The sequence below is a fragment of the Triticum urartu genome, chromosome 1 (genome assembly GCF_003073215.2).
Source record: "Triticum urartu cultivar G1812 chromosome 1, Tu2.1, whole genome shotgun sequence".
Lineage (NCBI taxonomy): Eukaryota > Viridiplantae > Streptophyta > Magnoliopsida > Poales > Poaceae > Triticum > Triticum urartu.
The window spans coordinates 87,853,109-87,877,168 of record NC_053022.1 but is presented as its reverse complement, the minus strand read 5'-3'; the positions used below and the strand labels follow the sequence as shown (position 1 = coordinate 87,877,168).

The 24,060-nt window shown below is 46.2% G+C and overlaps 1 protein-coding gene across 1 annotated transcript; it reads right to left on the bottom strand.

Moving 5' to 3' along the window:
- Positions 1-21,375: 21,375 nt before the first annotated feature.
- Positions 21,376-23,380, bottom strand: LOC125511570 (indole-2-monooxygenase-like). Its single transcript, XM_048677012.1, has 3 exons — positions 22,869-23,380; positions 22,333-22,782; positions 21,376-22,227 (listed from the first exon to the last, which is right to left on the bottom strand). Exons 1-3 carry the CDS (start codon positions 23,370-23,372, stop codon positions 21,595-21,597), a joined length of 1,587 nt encoding a protein of 528 aa, XP_048532969.1. The 5' UTR covers positions 23,373-23,380; the 3' UTR covers positions 21,376-21,594.
- Positions 23,381-24,060: the final 680 nt, after the last annotated feature.

Below are 24,060 nucleotides of genomic sequence, written 5' to 3'. Positions count from 1 at the left end.
ATCCGCAAGGACGACGAGTTGCAGGTCGACTGCAACCTTCTCCTTCGGAGCTACGGCATAAGTACAACGTACGCTCTGCCTCTATCCGCAAGGACGATGAGGTGCAGGTCGACTGGAACCTTCTCCTTCGGAGGTACGGTACAAGTACAACATGCGCTCCATCCTTATCCGCAAGGACGACGAGGTGCAGGTCGACTGCAACCTTTTCCTTCGGAGCTACGACACAAGTACAACGTGCGCTCCATCCCTATCCGCAAGGATGACGAAGCGTAGGTCGACTGGAGCCACCACTTCAGAGCTGCATCTCCAGCGCAAAGACTATTCCGAGCAGTGAACAGAGTCCATTCGAAGGCAAAACGCAAGCACATTCAGAGATAAACCAAATTCGGATAAATCCTAAAGTTCCAAGCAGCAAATCAAAAGTATTCGGGCATCAAGCCCGAAGGAGTTTAACGGTTACAGCAATCACTCGGCATTCCGATGCAAATTTAAAGCAGATTCAAGTCTCATAAGTTTGTTCACTCGGCAAGAGGAGGGCTGGCAGGCTCCACGAATGAGTCCAGGTCGATCCCATCAGCGATCCGAGTAGCGGCAGCAATGAAAGTCTCCATGAAGGACTGGAAGTCATGCTTTCTGGTGTTAGCGACTTTGATCGCAGCCAGCTTGTCTTCATGAGCCTCCTTGCAATGGACTCGCACCAAGGACAGCGCCACGTCAGCACCACACCGGGTGGAGGACTTCTTCCATTCTTGCACTCGGTCAGGGATCTCGTTTAGTCGAGCCATCAGGGATTCCAGGTCATTTTGAAGCGTCGCCCTCGGCCAAAGGATGAGTCGATTCGGGAGACTACCTCCTTCAGGCGCACGAGATAGCTTGTGGCGCTGGTGATACGGGACTCCAGTCGGAGCACGTTCATTGCAGTTTTGTCGCAAACTGGAGAAGCGATAGGGTCCAGATCCGTCTCAACCTTTCCAGTTTCCTCATCGAAGTCTTGGTAGAATTCTGCAGCCAAAAATTAGTGACCCGTCTCAACCTTTCAAGCATCAACACAGTCGGTTTAAAAGAAATACCTTCCGGTGTGACATAGAGCTTCCTGGCAAGAGTCCTCAGATAAGCTTCCGTGTCATTCCTCTTGCGGATCGCGGACTCCAGCTTTTCATTCATGGCAACCTTGTCCTTCTTCAGACTAGTCACTTCACGTTTAGCTTCATTGAGGCAAGATTTCAGTTTGTTCACCTCCCCTTCCAGCGTTCCGACTGAAGCAAGCTTCTGGTCTGCGAGAGCAGCTTTATCTTGGGCTGCTTTTTGCGCGGCGGCGAGGTCCGAGTCCTTCTTCTCCAGAGCCAACTTCATTTTCTCTACAAAAGAAGCAATCAAATCAAACAAGAGATCAAAGAAATATATTGAAAGTCAGTCGACAGCCAGTTACCTTCCATACCAGCAGCTTCGTCTTGAACTTTCTTCAGATTCTGTTGGGCCAATTCCAAGTCGAGGTTGAGTTGCCTCTGCTTATCCTCAAGTTCAGCAAACTTGGAAATAAGAGTACAAGACTTCTGCAGAAGGCAAAAGACGGGCCAGTCGATAAGATCAAAGGTTGTTTACTTCCGAGTGAATAAAACCTAAAGAAGTTCGCTTAGACCCCAGCCGACTGCACATAGTCGACTGCTGTCTCGGGGGCTACACCCAGCCGGTGCACTTGGCGTGCCCCCGCTGATTAAGACCCAACTTGACCGGTCCGCCCGGACCAAGTCAAAAAAGGTTGTTCAGACCACAGTCGACTGCCAGCAGTCGACTGCGGTCTCGGGGATTACACCTAGTGGGTGCACTTGGCGTGCCCCCACCGGTTCAGATCCTACTCGACCGGTCCGCCTGAGTTGACTGTAAGAAAAGAAAAAGAAAGGAAGGTAGAACTCAGACCCCAGTCGACTGCCGGCAGTCGACCGCGGGCTCGGGGACTACACCCAGTGGGTGCACTTAGTGTGCCCCCACCGGTTCAGATCCCACTCGCCCAGACCAAGTGGAAGAACGCAACGTCCAAAGACAACAAAACACCCAGTGGGTGCTCTGATCCGACGCAAACAACAAGAGATTGTGTAGAAGAAATTTTTTTGGGTAGCATATCCTCATAGAACAAGAATAGTCAGAAAGTCTACTCACCTGGACATTGGCCCGAAGAGCAGCGCTGGCGTCGTAGGCAGCCTGGCTATTCTCATGCACCGTCTTCACCCGCTCCATCATCACGTCAGCCTGTCGGATGGCTTCCGCAGCCGCTTCCGACTGGTTGTCCGACACGGGGTAGCTGGTGAAAAAGAGAGCAGACGACCCAGGTGTGGCAGCTTGGAGCTCCATGGCGTGGAGTTGGATGACTGAAGGAATCATAGGTGCAGTCGACGGTGCGGGGTGCTCACTCGACAGGGGCGCAGCGAAGGTTATAGAGGCCCTGCCCGCGTCTTCAGGCTGACGGACGGGTGGTGTTGTTGTTGGCCCTTGCCAAGACATCTTGCCAGCTGCTACCTTCTTGCTCTTCCTGGGCTTAAGAGCCACATCTTCATCATCATCTGGAAGATCGATGATGTTGGGTGGAGCTGCAAGACAGATCATTCGACCCCAAGTGAACCACTAGAATGCAATCGACCAAGGAATCAAGAACAAGATCATAAGAGTTTCTACCTGGGTTAGAGGTAACCGCGTCTTCCATCTCCTCTTCTCGGTACGGGAGAGAGGAAGTTCCTGACGTAGTAGCACTACAAAGACCCACATCCAGTCGGTTACGTCATGTTACTCGAATCAACGAAAAGAACAAGTCAGATGATTACCCGGAGATAGTAGGGACGGTCACTTTGATCTTGGGCAAAGCCTTTGGCAGTTTGGAGGAGGTGGCTTTCGGTGCTTTCGACGCTGGAGGCGGCACAACTTTGGGCTGCTTCGGAGCCTTCTCAGTCGGCGTTGGGGAAGACGTCCTAGGATGCTTCGAAGACTGCCCAATCGGCGCGGCCACCAGGCCCGGAGCGCTCGCCGGGTCATGAGTGTGTTTGGATCTCCTCTCCCTGCGAGGAGGCGAGTCGACCTCTTCATCATCAGTTGATTCGTCGCTCTCCTCGTTCTCCTCGGCATTCGAGTACCCTTCGCCGCTCTCGCGCCCGCTCGCTCCTTCCTCGACGTCTTGCTCCTGCACTCCGTTGGGCATTGAGTACATGTCGATGAAGGCCTGAAAAGACAACGATCAAAGGAAATTCAGTCGACCATCAACAATATGTCACACAGTGAATCGGAAAGATACTTGATAGAACAGAATCATACCTGCTCCAGCTGACGCGAGTGGTTGAATGGAATCACCCTCCTAGACCCCCAAGGGTTGTCTTTGTTGCTGGTGATCCCCATCAGCCACTTCTCCAAGGTGTCCTCGCTGACGTCCTCCGGGTGGATCCGAGTGGAATCCTCAAGCCCAGAGTACATCCACATCGGGTGATCGCGTGCCTGAAGCGGTTGGATGCGTCGACCGAGAAAGACCTCCAGCAGGTCCATCCCAGTCACCCCGTCGCGGACAAATTGGACGACCTGCTCGACCAGCACCTTGACCCGCACCTTCTCTTCTGGAACCACCTTCAAGGGGGCAGGCTTCTCCACTCGATCCAAAGAAAAGGGAGGAAGTCCAGTCGACTGACCCGGGGTCGGCTGGTCCTTGCAGTAAAACCAAGTCGACCGCCAGCCCCGGACCGAGTCAGGAAGGATCATTGCTAGGAAGGTGCTCTTGCTCCTCATCTGGATCCCCAGGCCCCCGCACATCTGGATCACTTGCGTCCTCTCATCACTCGGATTGGCCTTTTTGACCGACTGGGAGTGGCAGGTGAAGATGTGTTTGAAAAGACCCCAGTGCGGTCGACAGCCCAAGAATTTTTCACACATCGACACGAAAGAAGCCAGATAGACTATGGTGTTTGGAGTGAAATGGTGGAGCTGAGCCCCAAAGAAGTTCAAAAAGTCCCGGAAGAAAGGATGGGGAGGCAGTGAGAATCCGCGATCTACGTGGGTGGCGAGGAGAACGCACTCACCCTCCCTTGGCTGCGGCTCGGTCTCGTTCCCCGGGAGCTATGCCGACTTGTGCGGGATTAGTCCCCCCTCCACCAGGTCGTCGAGGTCGTCCTGGCTGATCGTCGAGCGGATCCAGTCGCCCTGGATCCAGCCCGGCGGCAGGCCGGATCTCGACGAGGATCCGCCCCGGCTGGTCCGCTTGCCCTTCGCCCTCGTGGTCGCCTTCTTCACGCGCTCCAGCGCCACCGTCTTCTCTTTCCCCATGGCGACGGATCGAGCTCGAGCGAGGGTCCGGCGACAAGAGCTGAAGCGAGCGTGCCGGACAAGTCGGAGGAAGAAGAAAAGAGAATGGGAGCGCATGGGGCAGAGGCCTGGTCCGGTGCCTTTTATAAGGTCATTCACCGAGTGACTGGCTGGTGGACCCAAACAATCTAAATAAATCCCGCAACAATCGCGCGCGCAGTACGTGGCGAAAAAGGTGGCACGGAGATCGATGAGACTTGCCTAATCCGTCCTAATTACCACGATCTCGCCCGTCTGGCGCTTCCCAAAATTCAAATCCCGCGAAATCTGCGGAGAGCAGAGCAACTTGCCAGACTGAAGGCAAACACCCTCTACATTATCATTCGGAATTATACCATGAAAATTCACTCGACAAAAACCAAGAATGGACCAAGGCGACTGAAAAAGGAGTCGACGTCGTCTCCTCAATCCATTGTTCCAGAGCAAGATATACTCATAGCACAAAGAATGAGTCGAAAGTGTTCCCAACTCCTTCCTCACTCAAACCCTGATCCATTCGGGGGCTAATGATGAAGCTATGTACCTAGGGTAGGTTCATGGATCTGTCCAACATACCCTCCCCAAGGACATCTCTACAAAGAATCAGAAGCAGTCGAAGAGAAACCATCATCCACTCAACCATGAAGATGTGTTCACTCGACCACCTTGAAGACACTTGTGTTGGAAATATGCCCTAGAGGCAATAATAAATTAGTTATTATTATATTTCCTTGTTCATGATAATCGTTTATTATCCATGCTAGAATTGTATTGATAGGAAACTCAGATACATGTGTGGATACATAGACAACACCATGTCCCTAGTAGGCCTCTAGTTGACTAGCTCGTTGATCAATAGATGGTTACGGTTTCCTGACCATGGACATTGGATGTCGTTGATGACGGGATCACATCATTAGGAGAATGATGTGATGGACAGGACCCAATCCTAAGCCTAGCACAAGATCGTGTAGTTCGTATGCTAAAGTTTTTCTAATGTCAAGTATCATTTCCTTAGACCACGAGATTGTGCAACTCCCGGATACCGTAGGAATGCTTTGGGTGTACCAAACGTCACAACATAACTGGGTGGCTATAAAGGTGCACTGCGGGTATCTCCGAAAGTGTCTGTTGGGTTGGCACGAATCGAGACTGGGATTTGTCACTCCGTGTAACGGAGAGGTATCTCTGGGCCCACTCGGTAGGATATCATCATAATGTGCACAATGTGACCAAAGAGTTGATCACGGGATGATGTATTACAGAACAAGTAAAGAGACTTGCCGGTAACGAGATTGAACGAGGTATCGGGATACCGACGGTCGAATCTTGGGCAAGTATCGTACCGATAGACAAAGGGAATTGTATACGGGATTGATTGAATCCTTGACATCGTGGTTTATTCGATGAGATCATCGTGGAACATGTGGGAGCCAACATGGGTATCTAGATCCCGCTGTTGGTTATTGGCCGAAGAGTTGTCTCGGTCATGTCTACATGGTTCCCGAACCCGTAGGGTCTACACACTTAAGGTTCGATGACGCTAGGGTTATAGGGAAAGTATGTACGTGGTTACCGAATGTTGTTTGGAGTCCCGGATGAGATCCCAGACGTCACGAGGAGTTCCGGAATGGTCCGGAGGTAAAGGTTTATATATGGGAAGTCCCGTTTTGGTCACCAGAAAAGTTTCGGGTGCTATCTGTAACGTACCGGGACCACCGGGAGGGTCCCGGGGGTCCACCAGGTGGGGCCACCAGCCCCAGAAGGCTGCATGGGCCAAGTGTGGGAGAGGACCAGTCCCAGGTAGGCTGGTGCGCCCCCCACCAAGGCCCAAGGCGCAGGGAGAGTCGGAGGGGGCAAACCCTAGGTCCAGATGGGCCTTAAGGCCCACCCTAGGGCGCCCCCCTCTCTCCCTCTCTCCTCTGGCCGCCACCCTAGATGGGATCTAGGGCTGTTGCGCCCCCTTGGGGAGGGAACCCTAGAGGGGGCGCAACCCCTCCCCTTCCCCTATATATACTTGAGGTATGGGGCTGCCCAATAGATGTGATTTGATCTCTCTCTTGGCGCAGCCCTACCCCTCTCCCTCCTCATCTCTTGTAGTGCTTGGCACAGCCCTGCTGGAGTACCGCGCTCCTCCACCATCACCACGCCGTTGTGCTGCTGCTGGATAGAGTCTTCCCCAACCTCTCCCTCTCTGCTTGCTGGATCAAGGCGTGGGAGACGTCACCGGGCTGTACGTGTGTTGAACGCGGAGGCGCCGTTGTTCGGTGCTTAGATCGGAATCGACCGCGATCTGAATCACTGCGTGTACGACTCCACCAACCGCGTTCTTGTAACGCTTCCGCATTGCGATCTTCAAGGGTATGAATATGCGCTCCTCTCTCTCATTGCTAGTCTATCCATAGATTGATCTTGGTGAACGTAATTTTTTGTTTTTGAATTATTGCTACGTTACCCAACAGTGGCATCATGAGCTAGGTCTTTGCGTAGATTCTATGCACGAGTAGAACACAAAGTAGTTGTGGGCGATGATTTGTTCAATTTGCTTGCTGTTACTAGTCTTATCTTGATTTGGCAGCATTGTGGGATGAAGCGGCCCGGACCGACCTTACACGTACACTTACGTGAGATAGGTTCCACCGACTGACATGCACTTGATGCATAAGGTGGCTGGCGGGTGTCTGTCTCTCCCACTTTAGTCGGATCGGATTCGATGAAAAGGGTCCTTATGAAGGGTAAATAGCAATTGGCATATCACCGTTATGGTTTTGCTTAGGTAAGAAACGTTCTTGCTAGAAACCCATAGCAGCCACGTAAAACATGCAACAACAATTAGAGGACGTCTAACTTGTTTTTGCAGGGTATGCTATGTGATGTGATATGGCCAAAGGGATGTGATGAATGATATATGTGATGTATGAGATTGATCATGTTCTTGTAATAGGAATCACGACTTGCATGTCGATGAGTATGACAATCGGTAGGAGCCATAGGAGTTGTCTTAATTTATTTATGACCCGCGTGCCAATGAAAACGCCATGTAATTACTTTACTTTATTGCTAACCGTTAGCCATAGTAGTAGAAGTAATAGTTGGCGAGGCAAATTCATGAAGACACGATGATGGAGATCATGATGATGGAGATCATGGTGTCATGCCGGTGACGATGGTGTTCATGCCGCGCCTCGAAGATGGAGATCAAAGGCGCAAGATGATATTGGCCATATCATGTCACTTTATGATTTGCATGAGATGTTTGTCATGTTTACATCTTATTTGCTTAGAACGACGGTAGCATAAATAAGATGATCCCTCGCAATAAATTTCAAGAAAGTGTTCCCCCTAACTGTGCACCGTTGCTAAGGTCCGTTGTTCCGAAGCACCACGTGATGATCGGGTGTGATAGGTTCTAACGTTCGCATACAACGGGTGTAAGCCAGATTTACACACGCAATACACTTAGGTTAACTTGACGAGCCTAGCATGTACAGACATGGCCTCGGAACACGGAAGACCGAAAGGTCGAACATGAGTCGTATAGTGGATACGATCAACATGAAGATGTTCACCAATGATGACTAGTCCGTCTCACGTGATGATCGGACACGGCCTAGTTGACTCGGATCATGTATCACTTAGATGACTAGAGGGATGTCTATCTAAGTGGGAGTTCATTGAATAATTTGATTAGATGAACTTAATTATCATGAACATAGTCAAAAGGTCTTTGCAAATTATGTCGTAGCTCATGCTTTGGTTCTACTGTTTTAGATATGTTCCTAGAGAAAATTTAGTTGAGAGTTGACAGTAGCAATTATGCGGACTGGGTCCATGAACTGAGGATTGTCCTCATTGCTGCACAGAAGGGTTATGTCCTTAATGCACCGCTCAGTGTGTTGAACCTCGAGCATCGTCTGTAGATGTTGGGAAACATCTACATACATGTTTTGATGACTACGTGATAGTTCAGTATGTAATACTAACGGTTTAGAATTGTGGCACCAAAGACGTTTTTGAAACGTCACAGAACATATGAGATGTTCCAAAGACTGAAATTGGAATTTCAGACTAGTGCCCACGTCAAGAGGTATGAGACCTCTGACAAGTTTCTTAAGCCTGCAAACTAAGGGACAAAAACTCAATCATTGAGCATGTGCTCAGATTGTCTGAGTACTGCAATCGCTTGAATCGAGTGGGAGTTAATCTTCCAGATGAGATAGTGATGGTTCTCCATAGTCACTGCCACCAAGCTATTGGAGCTTCGTGATGAACTATAACATATCAGGGATAGACATGATGATCCTTGAGCAAGTCGCGATGTTTGACAAGAAAGTAGAAATCAAGTAGGAGCATCAATTGTTGATGGTTAAACCACTAGTTTCAAGAAGGGCAAGGGAAAGAAGGGATACTTCATGAGACGGCAAATCAGTTGCTGCTCTAGTGAAGAAACCCAAGGTTGAACCAAACCCGAGACTAAGTGCTTCTATAATGAGGGGAACGGTCACTGAAGCAAAACTACCCTAGATACTTGGTAGATGAGAAGGCTGGCAAGGTCGACAGAAGTATTTTGGATATACGTCATATTATTGTGTACTTTACTAGTATTCCTAGTAGCACCAGGGTAATAAATACCGGTTCGGTTGCTAAGCGTTAGTAAATCGAAATAAAAGGCCGCGGAGACTAGCTAAAGGTGAGATGACGATATGTGTTGGAAGTGTTTCCAAGGTTGATGTGATCAAACATCGCACGCTCCCTCTACCATGGGATTGGTGTTAAACCGAAATAATTGTTATTTGGTGTTTGCGTTGAGCATAGACATGATTGGATTATGTTTATCGCCACACGGTTATTCATTTAAGGAGAATAATGGTTACTCTGTTTATTTGAATAATACCTTCAATGGTCTTGCACCTAAAATGAATGGTTTATTGAATCTCGATCGTAGTGATACACATGTTCATGCCAAAAGATATAAGATAGTAATGATAGTACCACGTACTTGTGGCACTGCCATTTGAGTCATGTTGGTATAAAATGCATGAAGAAGCTCCATGTTGATGGATCTTTGGACTCACTCATTTTTGAAAAGATTGAGACATGAGAACCATGTCTATCTGTAGATATGCATGAAGAAACTCCATGCAGATGGATCGTTTGGACTCACTTGATTTTGAATCACTTGAGACATGCGAATCATACCACATGGGCAAGATGACTGAAAGGCCTCGTTTTCAGTAAGATGGAACAAGAAAGCAACTTGTTGGAAGTAATACATTTTGATGTGTGCAGTCCAATGAGTGCTGAGGCACGCACTGGATATCGTTATGTTCTTACTTCACAGATGATTTGAGTAGATGCTAAGTATATTTACTTGATGAAACACAAGTCTGAATTATTGAAAGGTTTAAGTAATTTCAGAGTGAAGTTGAAGATCGTCGTGACAAGATGATAAAATGTCTATGATATGATCATAGAGATGAATATCTGAGTTACGAGTTTGGCACACAATTAAGACATTGTGGAAATTGTTTCACAACTAATACCGCCTGGACCACCATAGTGTGATGGTGTGTCCGAACATCATAACTGCACCCTATTGGATATGGTGCATACCATGATGTCTCTTATCGAATTACCACTACCGTTTATGGGTTAGGCATTAGAGACAACCCACTCACTTTAAATAGGGCACCACACAATTCCGTTGAGACGACACCGTATGAACTATGGTTTAGAGACACCTAAGCTGTCGTTTCTTAAAAGTTTGGGGCTGCGATGCTTATGTGAAAAAGTTTCAGGCTGATAAGCTCGAACCCAAAGCGGATAAATGCACCTTCATAGAATACCCAAAAATAGTTGGGTATACCTCCTATTTCAGATCCGGAAGCAAAAGTGATTGTTTCTAGAAACGGGTCCTTTCTCGAGGAAAAGTTTCTCTCGAAAGAATTGAGTTGGAGGATGGTGGAGACTTGATGAGGTTATTGAACCGTCACCTCAACTAGTGTGTAGCAGGGCACATGAAGTTGTTCCTGTGGCACCTACACCAATTGAAGTGGAAGCTTATGATAGTGATCATGAAACTTCGGATCAAGTCACTACCAAACCTCATAGGTCGACAAGGATGCATACTACTTCAGAGTGGTACGTAATCCTGTCTTGGAAGTCATGTTGCTAGACAACAATGAACCTACGAGCTATGGAGAAGCGATGGTGGGCCCGGATTCCGACGAATGGCTCGAGGCCATAAAATCCGAGAGAGGATCCATGTATAAAACAAAGTATAGACTTTGAAAGAACTACTTGATGGTCGTAAGGCTGTTAGGTGCAGATGAATTTTAAAAGGAAGACAGACAATGATGGTAAGTGTCACCATTAAGAAAGCTCGACTTGTCATTAAGATGTTTCCCGACAAGTTCAAGGAGTTGACTACGATGAGACTTTCTCACTCGTAGCGATGATAAGAGTCTGTTGGAATTATGTTAGCAGTTACTGCATTATTTATGAGATCCTACAGATAGGATGTCAAAACATTGTTTCCTTGACATTTTTCTTGAGGAAAGGTTGTATGTGATACAACCAGAAGGTTTTGTCAATCCTGAAAGATGCTGACAAGTATGCAAAGCTCTAGCAATCCTTCTAAGGACTGGAGTAAGCATCTCGGAATTGGAATGTCCGCTTTGATGAGATGATCAAAGATTTTGGGTTTATACAAAGTTTATGAGAAACTTGTATTTCCAAAGGAGTGAGTGGGAGCACTATAGAATTTTTGATGAGTATATGTTGTTAACATATTGTTGATCAAAAATGATGTAGAATTTCTGGAAAGCATACAGGGTTATTTGAAAAGTGTTTTTCAATGGAAAACCTGGATTAAGCTACTTGAACATTGAGCATCAAGATCTATAAGGATAGATCAAAAATGCTTAATGGTACTTTCAAATGAATACATACTGAGACAAGATTTTGAAGGAGTTCAAAATAGATCAGCAAAGGAGTTCTTGGCTGTGTTACAAGGTGTGAGTATTGAGTAAGACTAAAGACATGACCACAGAAAAAGAGAGAGAAAGGACGAAGGTCGTCCCCTATGCTTTAGACGTAGGCTCTAAAGTATGCAATGTTGTGTACCGCACCTGAAGTGTGCTAAGCCATGAGTCAGTCAAGGGGTACAAGTGTGATCTAGGAATGGATCACAGGACAACGGTCAAGGTTATCCTTAGTAACTAGTGGACTAAGGAATTTTCTCGATTATGGAGGTGGTAAAAGAGTTTGTCGTAAAGGGTTACGTCAATGCAAACTTTGACACTAATCCGGATGACTCTGAGTAGTAAACCGGATTCGTATAGTAGAACAGTTATTTGGAATAGCTCCAAGTAGCGTGTGGTAGCTGCAGCTACAAGATGACATAGAGATTTGTAAAGCACACATGGATCTGAAAGGTTCAGACTCATTGACTAATAAACCTCTCTCACAAGCAAGATATGAACAAACCCCATGGGTGTTGGATTCATTGCAATCACATAGTGATGTGAACTAGATTATTGACTCTAGTGCAAGTGGGAGACTGTTGGAAATATGCCCTAGAGGCAATAATAAATTAGTTATTATTATATTTCCTTGTTCATGATAATCGTTTATTATCCATGCTACAATTGTATTGATAGGAAACTCAGATACATGTGTGGATACATAGACAACACCATGTCCCTAGTAAGCCTCTAGTTGACTAGCTCGTTGATCAATAGATGGTTACGGTTTCCTGACCATGGACATTGGATGTTGTTGATGACGGGATCACATCATTAGGAGAATGATGTGATGGACAGGACCCAATCCTAAGCCTAGCACAAGATTGTGTAGTTCGTATGCTAAAGATTTTCTAATGTCAAGTATCATTTCCTTAGACCATGAGATTGTGCAAATCCCGGATACCGTAGGAATGCTCTGGGTGTACCAAACGTCACAACGTAACTGGGTGGCTATAAAGGTGCACTACGGGTATCTCTGAAAGTGTCTGTTGGGTTGGCACGAATCGAGACTGGGATTTGTCACTCCGTGTAACGGAGAGGTATCTCTGGGCCCACTCGGTAGGACATCATCATAATGTGCACAATGTGACCAAAGAGTTGATCACGGGATGATGTATTACGGAACGAGTAAAGAGACTTGCCGGTAACGAGATTGAACAAGGTATCGGGATACCGACGATCGAATCTCGGGCAAGAATCGTACCGATAGACAAAGGGAATTGTATACAGGATTGATTGAATCCTTGACATCGTGGTTCATCCAATGAGATCATCGTGGAACATGTGGGAGCCAACATGGGTATCCAGATCCCGTTGTTGGTTATTGGCCGGAGAGTTGTCTCGGTCATGTCTACATGGTTCCCGAACCCGTAGGGTCTACACACTTAAGGTTCGATGACGCTAGGGTTATAGGGAAAGTATGTACGTGGTTACCGAATGTTGTTCGGAGTCCCGGATGAGATCCCAGACGCCACGAGGAGTTCCGGAATGGTCCGGAGGTAAAGATTTATATATGGGAAGTCCCGTTTTGGTCACCGAAAAAGTTTCGGGTGCTATCGGTAACGTACCGGGACCACCGGGAGGGTCCCGGGGGTCCACCAGGTGGGCCCACCAGCCCCAGAAGGCTGCGTGGGCCAAGTGTGGGAGGGGACCAGCCCCAGGTAGGCTTGTGTGCCCCCCACCAAGGCCCAAGGCGCAGGGAGAGTGGGAGGGGGCAAACCCTAGGTCCAGATGGGCCTTAAGGCCCACCCTAGGGCGCCCCCCTCTCTCCCTCTCCCCTCTGGCCGCCACCCTAGATGGGATCTAGGGCTGCCGCCCCCCCTTGGGGAGGGAACCCTAGAGGGGGCGCAACCCCTCCCCTTCCCCTATATATACTTGAGGTATGGGGCTGCCCGACAGATGTGATTTGATCTCTCTCTTGGCGCTGCCCTACCCCTCTCCCTCCTCATCTCTCGTAGTGCTTGGCGAAGCCCTGCTGGAGTACCGCGCTCCTCCACCATCACCATGCCGTTGTGCTGCTGCTGGACGGAGTCTTCCCCAACCTCTCCCTCTCTCCTTGTTGGATCAAGGCATGGGAGACGTCACCGGGCTGTACGTGTGTTGAACGCGGAGGCGCCGTTGTTCGGCGCTTAGATCGGAATAGACCGCGATCTGAATCGCTGCGTGTACGACTCCACCAACCGCGTTCTTGTAACGCTTCCGCATTGCGATCTTCAAGGGTATTAAGATGCACTCCTCTCTCTCATTGCTAGTCTCTCCATAGATTGATCTTGGTGACACGTATTTTTTTTGAATTATTGCTACGTTGCCCAACAACTTGACCACCAGAAGATGAGAAGCCCTTCACTCTGCAACGGTCAGGGTTTAAACCATAGCTTTATGAGCATTTATAGCACTTTACTTCGGACGTTACCAGTAACGCTCCTCCTTTATGAACATTGAACCCTGTGTAACGGAGGGGAGCTGGGGTCCTGGCGCACTCTATATAAGCCACCCCTCCTCTGGGACAAGGCTTCACACTTTCTATAACACACATACATATATCCAGTTGACCGCCTCCGGGCTCCGAGACGTAGGGCTGTTACTTCCTCAGAGAAGGGCTTGAACTCGTAAAACTCATGTGTACAACTTCTCCATAGCTAGGATCTTGCCTCTACATTCCTACCCCCTATTCTACTGTCAGGCTTAGAACCACGACAGTAAGCACTTCTCTCATTGCAAGAAAGATCAATCTAGTAGGCCAAACTAAACTGATAATTCGAAGAGACTTGCAAAGATATTAAATTATGCATAAAAGAATTTAGAGAAGAATCAAATATTGTTCATAGATAATCTTGATCATAAACCCACAATTCATCGGATCTCGACAAACACACTGCAAAAAGAATTACATCGAATAGATCTCCAAGAGAATCGAGGAGAACTTTGTATTGAGATTCAAAGAGAGAGAAGAAGCCATCTTGCTAATAACTATGGACCCAAAGGTCTGTGGTAAACTACTCACACATCATCAGAGAGGCTATGGTGTTGATGTAGAAGCCCTCCGTGATCGATTCCCCCTCCGGCGGAGCGCCGAAAAAGGCCCCAAGATGGGATCTCACGGGGTACAGAAGGTTGCAGCGGTGGAAATAGGGTTTCGTGGTGCTCTCGGATGTTTTCAGGGTATATGAGTATATATAGGCGAAAGAAGTAGGTAGGTGGAGCCACGAGGGGCCCACGAGGGTGGGGGCGCGCCCTCCTACCTCGTGGCCGCCTCATTGCTTCCTTGACGTCCACTCCAAGTCTCCTGGATTGCGTTTGTTCCAAAAATAACTCTCCCGAAGGTTTCATTCCGTTTGGTAATCCTTTTCTACGAAACACTGAAATAGGCAAAAAAATAGCAATTTGCACTGGGCCTTTGGTTAGTAGGTTAGTCCCAAAAATAATATAAAAGTGCATAACAAAGCCCATTAAACATCCAAAACAGATAATATAATAGTATGAAACAATCAAAAATTATAGATACGATGGAGACGTATCACCATCCCTGAAAAATTATTAGTAGCCCAGGTTTAGAAGCATTTAAATATATTTTCCAATTGTTGTAAACTCACCAAAGCCCAGGAGCGGAACTCCCTTACCTGGAAGCATCCTTGCCGATGAAAGAACACCATGTTGAAATATTTACCTACTAACTATCATACTAAGAAAAAACACCATTGATCAATTCTTAGTTTCTGGAAGGGCCTATTTGGATTATTTAAGAACAATGCGTCATACTAAGACATTAGGCCGTTCATAAGTTATTATTTCCTGGAAGGATTTATTTGATTGATTTAAGATAAAAAAATTGCAAGCACCCAATACTTGTTTTCCTAAATCATTGTATGGACTGCTAATTCCAGACTTGAATATCCCAACTGAGGAGCAATCGTATCACACGGATGCACATGCAGAACAAGCTCGGTTGTCAAAGGTTCAAATACGGTGTACTTAATGAGTTGTATTTTGTGAATCCTTATTACTGTGTTTTATGAACCAATTCATTATCGGCGTCTCACCATTGCGGAGTGGAAGCATGTAGAGGAGCGAATAGAGAAACGCTTGAGCAGCTGGAAAGGCAAGTTGCTCTCGGTTGGAGGACGATTGGTTTTAATAAACTCTGTCTTCACAAATATGGTTCTTTATATGCTTTCGTTCTTCTAGCTCCCAAAAGGGGTCTTGCAAAGATTGGATTATTTTAGTGTCCAGGTTCTTTTGGCAAGGAGATGGTGAAAAGAAAAAAATATAGGCTGGCCAAATGGAGTGTGGTTTGTACGCCGAAAGATCAGGGCGGCCTCGGTATTCATGACCTGCAGGTCAAGAATGAGGCCCTACTTAGTAAATGGTTGTTCAAACTTCTTACTGAGGATGATGCTTGGCAAACCATGCTGCACAATAAATATATAGGCCAAAAGGCAGTGTCTAAGGTATATTGGAAACCTGGAGACTCACACTTTTGGGCCGGCCTAATGGCGGCAAGAAACATCTCTTTCTCTTTGGATCTTTCGCGATAAAGGACGGGTCAGAGATTCGTTTTTGGGAAGAATAATACTATTTGCGCAAGTGCTCAGCTCATCCCCACCAAATATTTCGTTCAGGCAGGATTTGATTGGCACTCGACTTATGTCATGGAATAATCTATTGTCTCTTCTGGATTCGATTTTCCTGACACAAGGTCGTGATGTGTTTCGCTGGAACCTCACTACATCGGGGTCTTTCACAGTAGACTCTATGTATCATGCACTCACGCATTCTGAGGTACCGGTGAGTAATAACAAAAAAATGGGAAAGCGAAGGTACCACTTAGAGTCAAAATATTCATGTGGTATCTCTGTAGGGGAGTTGTGCTAACAAAAGATAACCTCACACGACACAACTGGCCGGGAAGTAAGAAGTGTTGTTTTTGTACTCATGACGAGACAATTAAACACCTCTTTTTTCACTGTAAGTTTGCGCGTTCTACGTGGTCAGCCATCCAAATAGCGTCAAATTTGTATCCGCCCACAAGTGTTGCCAATATGTTTGGTCATTGGCTGGATGGTATTTCAAATAGGTACAAAACGCTAATAAGGGTAGGAGCGTATGTCTTACTATGGTCGCTTTAGCTATGTAGAAATGATGTTGTTTTTAATGACAAAACTGATTCTCCTTTGCAGGTTATTTTCTGTTGTACGCACTTGCTTCGTACGTGGTGTATGCTACAACGAGCGAAGTACCAACCGCTATTCAAGGCGGTGTGTACGTTGTTGGAGCAGGTGGCTACGGAGGTTACCCAACATGGATGGCAGCATAATCTCCGACTCGGTCCATCATCTCTTTCGACATAGGCATAGTATCAGTTTTTTATCTTTTTGTTTATCAAACTACTGGTGTTTGGCTGTGTGCATCCTAGTTATGCAGAGGCCGAGTGATACTCTTAATGCTTTGTATCACTTTGATGCTACATTTTGAGATAGTAAAAGCGCCCTTTATTGAAAAAAATGAATTTGGACAATGGTAATACTAATCCAGACTTTGTCGGTATGGATAATGTGTAGCCGCAATTGAGCCTCCACCTCCTATGTTTTTTGAAGGGCTTGGGAATGACACTAATAAAGTGGATAGGCAAGCTCAAACCAACGAGGTTACGATGTGATTAATTTCTTAGAAGTTCATTGGAAACCTGGGGATTCACATTTTTGAAGTGGTGTGATGAAGGTCAATGATTTTTTTCCAATTTGGGACCTTCTTAGTTAGGGACAGTTCTCAGTTTCGATCCTGGGAAGATATCTGGCTAGGGAATAACCCACTAATGGTGCAATATCCGAGCTTGTACAGGATTGTTAGACATAAATTCGTCACAATCAAACAAGTTTTAGGACAAGAAAACCCTGATATTTCTTTCCGCAGGGACCTTTTTGGCCCTCGCCTGGCAGTATGGAATGAATTACTCACTCGCTTGGAGGACATTCAACTGGCAGGTGAGCCGGACATTTTTCGATGGAACTTGCATCAGAATGGCAAATTTTCAGTCAAATCCATGTATGATGCACTGGTTCATTATGATGTTCCAGTTGATAACAGGAAATTGTGGAAGCTCAAAATCCCTCTAAGAGTGAAGATTTTTCTCTGGTTTCTTAACAGAGGAGTCATCCTAACTAGAGACAATCTGACACGACGAAACTGGTATGGTTCTAAGACATGTGTCTTTTGCCAACATGACGAGTCTATTAAACACTTATTTTTTGAGTGCAAGTTCGCTCGGGCAGTTTGGGCCATAGTTCAAGTAGCTTCGAATCTATACCCACCACGTAGTGCACGGAACATGTTCGGCAACTGGTTGCGGGGTATTGATAAACAATTTTCTGCACATATTCTTGTGGGAGCGGCGGCCTTATGCTGGGCACTATGGCTTACCAGGAATGATGTGATTTTTAATAACAAATGTGTCTCATATCCTATGCAGGTTATTCATGTGTGTACAGGATGGCTCCGTACTTGGTCTATCCTGCAGAGACCGGAGGATAGGGACCTTTTTATGATAACGTCTACACGGCTGGAGCGTACGGCCAGGGAGGTTTTCTACCCCCATGGATGGCGGTGTGACCTACGGATAGGATCTGCCACTCCTTAGGCTGGACATGTTTTTTTGATTGGCATTGTATCAAATTATTTTTTGCTTTTAGGGTACTCTGAACTTTTTTGGCTGTGTACATCTAGCTATGCAGAGGCCGGTCTTTCTTTCGATGCGATTGTATCACCTCGATATATCTATTCAATGAAATGTTCTTTATCGAAAAAAAATATGTTCCGCTTCATGTCAGCTTTAGTGCTTCAAGGGCAAACGGCTAGATTCAATTTGGAGCTTCGCGGGAAGGAGCAGGCAGCAGCGCCAATACACTGAGGGTGGAGCAGCAGAGTCATCTGATCTACCAGTATGTCTGATTGATGCTGCCCACTGATCCATCAGCTTGCATCCAGTATCTCTAAATTAGCATTATGTCAGGTAAATACGGATAATGATTACTGCAGCCATGAACCTCTCGAGTTGGTATTTGATCCCATCTTCATGCACATGATAGTCCCACCTTTGCAGGTTCTCAATATATTTGCAATGGATTAAACAATGGGCCTCTCTTGATTCACACATGTTCACATTTCAAGCTATTCGATGGTAAATCTTGAATTTTATTTTATTATATTTTCTTAGCGGATTAATTAGAACTGATTTGGTTTCTGATTTGTTTGGGCAAGAGCAACAGCTTGCGAAGCTTTACCACTAATCCACAGTCACTATGTAACAATTAAAAGGTGATTGATAGTTCCAATAGATGCATATTTAATAGTATTTCTTTCTGCACATCATTTAGACAGGTGGTTCCGTTTGATACATTTAGGAAGAGTACGGTCTTTTCAGACTTCAATTAATATCTATATTGTTTCTTTGCTATAATAGGCAGGTCTGGAAACACGTGCTAATATAAGGCTTGAATTGCACATGTATTGTCTTATTAATCATGCACATTTTGGAGCATGATTATTTTCAAATGGTTTGTCTAACAATACTGAGGAGACCTGCATGTCTGTCAACATTCTTAATATAGAACCATTAGATGATGGATGACCATTTTTTGCAATATCCGACTGACGAATAATTGTACAATTGATAAGACAAGGGTTGGACTTACTTCCCTCTGCAAACATCTTCTTTGCTCAAGTAATTCAAAGGATGTTTACTGAACCTCTTTGTGAACCAAGGAAGAAGTTCTCTATACACAAAAACTTAGTTCCACATTGAAATTTCACATATGGATAATTCAGTAACAAAAAAATGTGATTAATCAAGTTGGGAGATGTCACACAACACCATTTGCTCATAATAGTCATCTATTTGATCCTCGTGACAGTCCTATCTGTCATGAATAATTGAGTCATATGTTGATGAATATATAGTTCGACTGTGCACTTGCACGTGTGCAACGTTCCAAAAGGATAATTCATAACCTAGCAATTTTAGATGTCTATGAACTTCAGTATGTGCCGTCACGATCTCAACAGGATATGGTACTCTGTTTTGATTTTTTACCAAAACCTAATTATCAATTTATATATGTGCGTACAATCTTTAACCATTGTAGCTGACGATCTTTAACGTGTTTCATCATCTGTAGGCTGTGCAAAGTGAGATAATCATGTATGGTGTTACCGAATGGGTTGGAAAGTTTCTAAATTATGAGCTCTGCATGATTAAGCGGTGTCGGGACCTGTACTTCAAGAAAGGAACATCAAAGAAGCTGTTAAAATGGATGGGAGAATTTTCTAAAACATGTTTACCTATTTAATTTTTAAGATTAAGTGTATTCTATCTAGAAAGAAAATGACTGTATGTTTCATGGAGTAACAAATCAGGAACTGTGCAGGTATGTGTTCATCTTGATGGAAGTTTGTCCGAGATGCTGGACAAGGGGATTGTTTCCGCACTACATGTATCCAAGTGTTAAAGGATCCAAGTGTTTAGGGATGCCTTTTGCGAACAAATTTAGTTTTTTTGAGCGAGCAGATTGATACTTTTTTGTGAATGTATTGGAGTGGGTGAAATACTCCCCATTTGTTTCAAGAGGTCCTGGTGTGGAAGCTTAGCACTGGGTTTGTCATTATTGAGGCAAGAATAATTTGAATACGCACACTTTCATTATGTACTTGGCAGTGCGTAATGCATCATGTGTAGAAAAAGATGTTTATATTTGTATAGAGTAAATTACAAGGTTTGAGGTATTTGAATAAAAAAAACTTTGTTGTTTCATGACATGCAACAATGCAATCTTTTGTGCTTGTTATAGGTTTAAGTAAATTTGTATTAGTTCATATAATGTACCTGCAATAATTTAGATGACTGCCATGTTTGACTAATTTTATGTTAATTTAGACGTGTGTTTGCACATGCACACTTACTAGTATTAATAAATTAGTACACCAATTCATTTGGGAGAAGCTTAGTTCATCCGGCTCACTCATGATGTCCTTCATAATATAACTTGGAAGTTCACCGTGGACGAAATATACTTGACGTCCTCGGTCGAGAAGTCCCAGTCAAGGATCACACCAGCTCAACCATGCACACGGTTATTTGGATATCTTGGTCGCCCAAGAAGTGTAAGCTTCTTATATGGCTAGTGATGCAAAATAAAATTTTGATTCTCGATAGGCTTGAGCATCGTGGTTGGACCATTTAGTAGAAGAAGGTTATTCATACATGTATGCGATGGCTCCGTACTTGATTTATCCTGTAGAAGTTGGAGGATAGAGACTTTTAAATGATGGCGTCTAAACGGCTGGAGCGTACGGTTAGGGAGGTTTTCTCCCTCCATGGATGACGGTGTAATCTCCGTATAGAATCTGCCCCACCCTAGGCTGGATTGATTTATTTTTGCTGTAAAACTATGTTTATTTTTTGATCTTTTGGACTTGTTGGTTGTGTGTATCATGTTATGCAGAGGCCGGGCATTCTTTAGATGCGGTTGTATCACCTTGATAAATCAATTCAATGAAATGTCCTTTATCAAAAAAATGTAAGCAAAATCAGGAATTGTAAACACATCTCCTATGCCACCACCGCTTCTTTGTTAGGGTGTGATGTGACATTGTTGATTGTCTTAGCCTTCATGATGTCTTGTGACTATAGGACGGCGACAAGCGTTAAAGTTTGAAGGGTTGGGATTACCCAATCTTGTTCTCACTTCAGGAATGCCATGACCTTCATGTTTATGGAATGCTTATCTCTTGAAAATTATTGAAGGTGTCTAATGTTAGAATCTTTCACAACACCCCAACTCCCACAATGGTCATTGTGCTTAATATCAAGGAGGAAGTGAGATTTTGGGTGCTTCGGGTGCGAAGCAATCAAGTAATATAATGATGCGAGAGTGATGACCTTTCATTTGAATCCTTTATTGGGTTTCTTATTTCGAACCCCCTCCTTCATAATGAAAATAACAAAGTTTTTTTTTCTGAAAAGAAGATTAACCTGGCCTTTATATTACAGGATGCACACGGCTATATTATTAAACATAAATCAAGTTCGAGTAACCGAATCTAGACAGCGAAGAAGAAAAAAAAACACGACCACAACCGGTCAAACTCCAGATTAAGTAGCTCATCCAACAATCTACGATTGGCGTGCCTACACACTATGTTTTGCCTTGTTTAAAAAAAGCACATATGCAGCGGTATACAAATATGGCACACTATGTACCGATCAAGCAAGCACGTGGGTGTTGGGGACAAGCATGAGCTTCTCCTTCCTACGGACAGTCAGACCAAACACCTCCGTCATATCGACATCGTCCCTCTCCATGCCGATCGGCAGCTCCCAGTCGAAGCAGTACGCGAGGTTCGCCAGCATGATCTCGACAGTAGCCAACCCGAAGTTAAGACCGGGGCAGATTCTCCGGCCAGCCCCGAATGGCACAAACTGAAAGTCCTTGCCCGTCAAGTCCACCGCTGCCGCGGTGCCACCCTCGAGGAACCTCTCCGGCACGAAGTCGTCCGGCTTCTCCCAGGACCCGGGGTCTCTGCCAATAGCCCATGCGTTGACGATGACTCGAGTCTCAGAGGGTATGCTGTAGCCGTCGACGTCGCAGTCCGCCATCGCCAGGTGTGGGAGGAGGAGCGGCGCCGGCGGATGCAGCCTGAGCGTCTCCTTCACCACGGCCTTCAGATAGCCCATGCCAGCCAGGTTATGCTCCTCGACAAATTCTTGTCCGGCGGGAGTGCCGTGTCGCACCTCAGCCTGAAGCTTGGCCATGAGTTGATCAGGTCTGCGCATGAGCTCGGCCATGGCGAATTCTAGGACCAGAGATGACGTGTCCGTGCCCGCTCCGAACAGGTCCTGTAGGCACGTTAACGTTGTCCACCAGAGGTAGATGAGGCAACATAACTCAGTCGATCTATGTAACATATTTTTCTATATTTATTAATTATATTAGTTGCTTACCATTAAGATGGCCTTGATATGGTCTCTGGTGATGCCATGAAACTCTTGCTGAACCGATAGCAGCACGTCGATGAAGTCACTCTCTCCTTGCTCGTCGACACCGTTCTCCCTGCCATGGTGCGTCGGGTTTTTCTCGTGGTCTCTTATTATCGCTTCTAGCAGTTCGTCCCACCTCTTGTGTGCCGTCTCGGCGTTGTTGCGGACGAACCTACTGAGAAGACGTACCTTGGCCAACCTTGGGAAGTAGTCCTCCATATGAAACCCTCCGACGAGAGCCGAGTTTGCCTCGATCAGCTCTCTGAACATCTTATTCCGGCCTTCCGCCCTGAAGAACTTACCCGACACAGCGCGGCACACCACATCGTTGGCGTACGTGTTCACCACCTCGCCCAGGTCGACGGCCACGCTCGCCGCCGCGGCCTCACGGATCCTGGAGATCACCACTTTCACCTGTACATTCAAGAGCAGAGCAGGTTGTGTATATATGTTCTTCGTTCTCACGAACATGCTCAGGTTCAGGAGGTGGTGATGCTGACCTCTTGTTGACGGGCGATGCGGAACGACTGGACCTTTTTGACTGTGAACAGGTGCGTGGTGACGAACCTCCTCGCCTGCCGCCAGTGCTCGCCGTAGGGGGAGAAGGCGATGTCGGATGACCAGCCGTACAGGAGGGCGTCGGCGATCCTGGACGGCGGGCGGGACGCGAACAGGTGGGCGTTCGTCCGCATGACCGCCTGGGCGGCTCGTGGGGACGACACGACGAGGTTCGGGACGGAGCCGAGGTGGAGGAGCATGAGGCCGTCGGCGGCATGAGTCCTGGAGAGGCTGCGGAGGGAGACGTGAGGGAGATCGCCGACGAGGTGCAGGTGGCCTATGATGGGAAGGGCCGGAGGCGAAGGAGGGAGACGCTTCGCCTTTGCTTGCTTGCTGGTTGTGGCCAGACGCAGTAGTAGTATGATGACCGATAGTAGCAGGAGTGCTTGTAGCTGTAGAGGGGTCTGCTGCATGAGATGGTAAACTACTTCAATATAAGGAGCCATGGGGTAGGCTGGGGTGCAACTGGGTGTGTGTGGTACGGAGAGAGCAGAGGATGCATGATGTTATTTATAGCTGCGTGAGAAGTTTTCCCACACGTGGTTTATCTTCATCGCTGGGCGAGGCTTTCAGTTCCGTGCTAGACTAGTGGCGCACACTGGCACCTTTCCTTTTCACGCTTCAGTACTAGTACTACCACTCGAGTGTGCCAGACACGTCTCAGCACGAAGATGCTAGATGGAGCTCCGGCTTCGTGGAGCACGATTTTTGAACAAATACTTTTATGTTTCAAAAAATTCTGAAAACAAATACACGTATATCCATATACTCCCTCCGTCCAAAAAGAGTAAATTGTAGAAAACCACCATTTTAAAGTCTAGATTTGCAGAAAACACTACGTTACATTTCTTTTGCAGAAAACACCATGTCTTGTGTAATCGTTTTGCAAAAGCCACTGATCTACGGATCTGGCTCTGTTAAGCGTGTTTATGACAGACAGGGCCCATTTTCTGCTTACGTGACGTAACTTTTTGTGTCAGACGATTTTAAATCTAAAATTACAAACTAGACCCTCGAATTTTACATAGACACCCCCAAATCAGAAATGAAAAACGCAATTAGCCTCCCACCCGCCCTCGACCTCGTGTTGACCATGGCCGGCCGGCAGTCCCCCACCAAAGCTCCTCCTCCGTG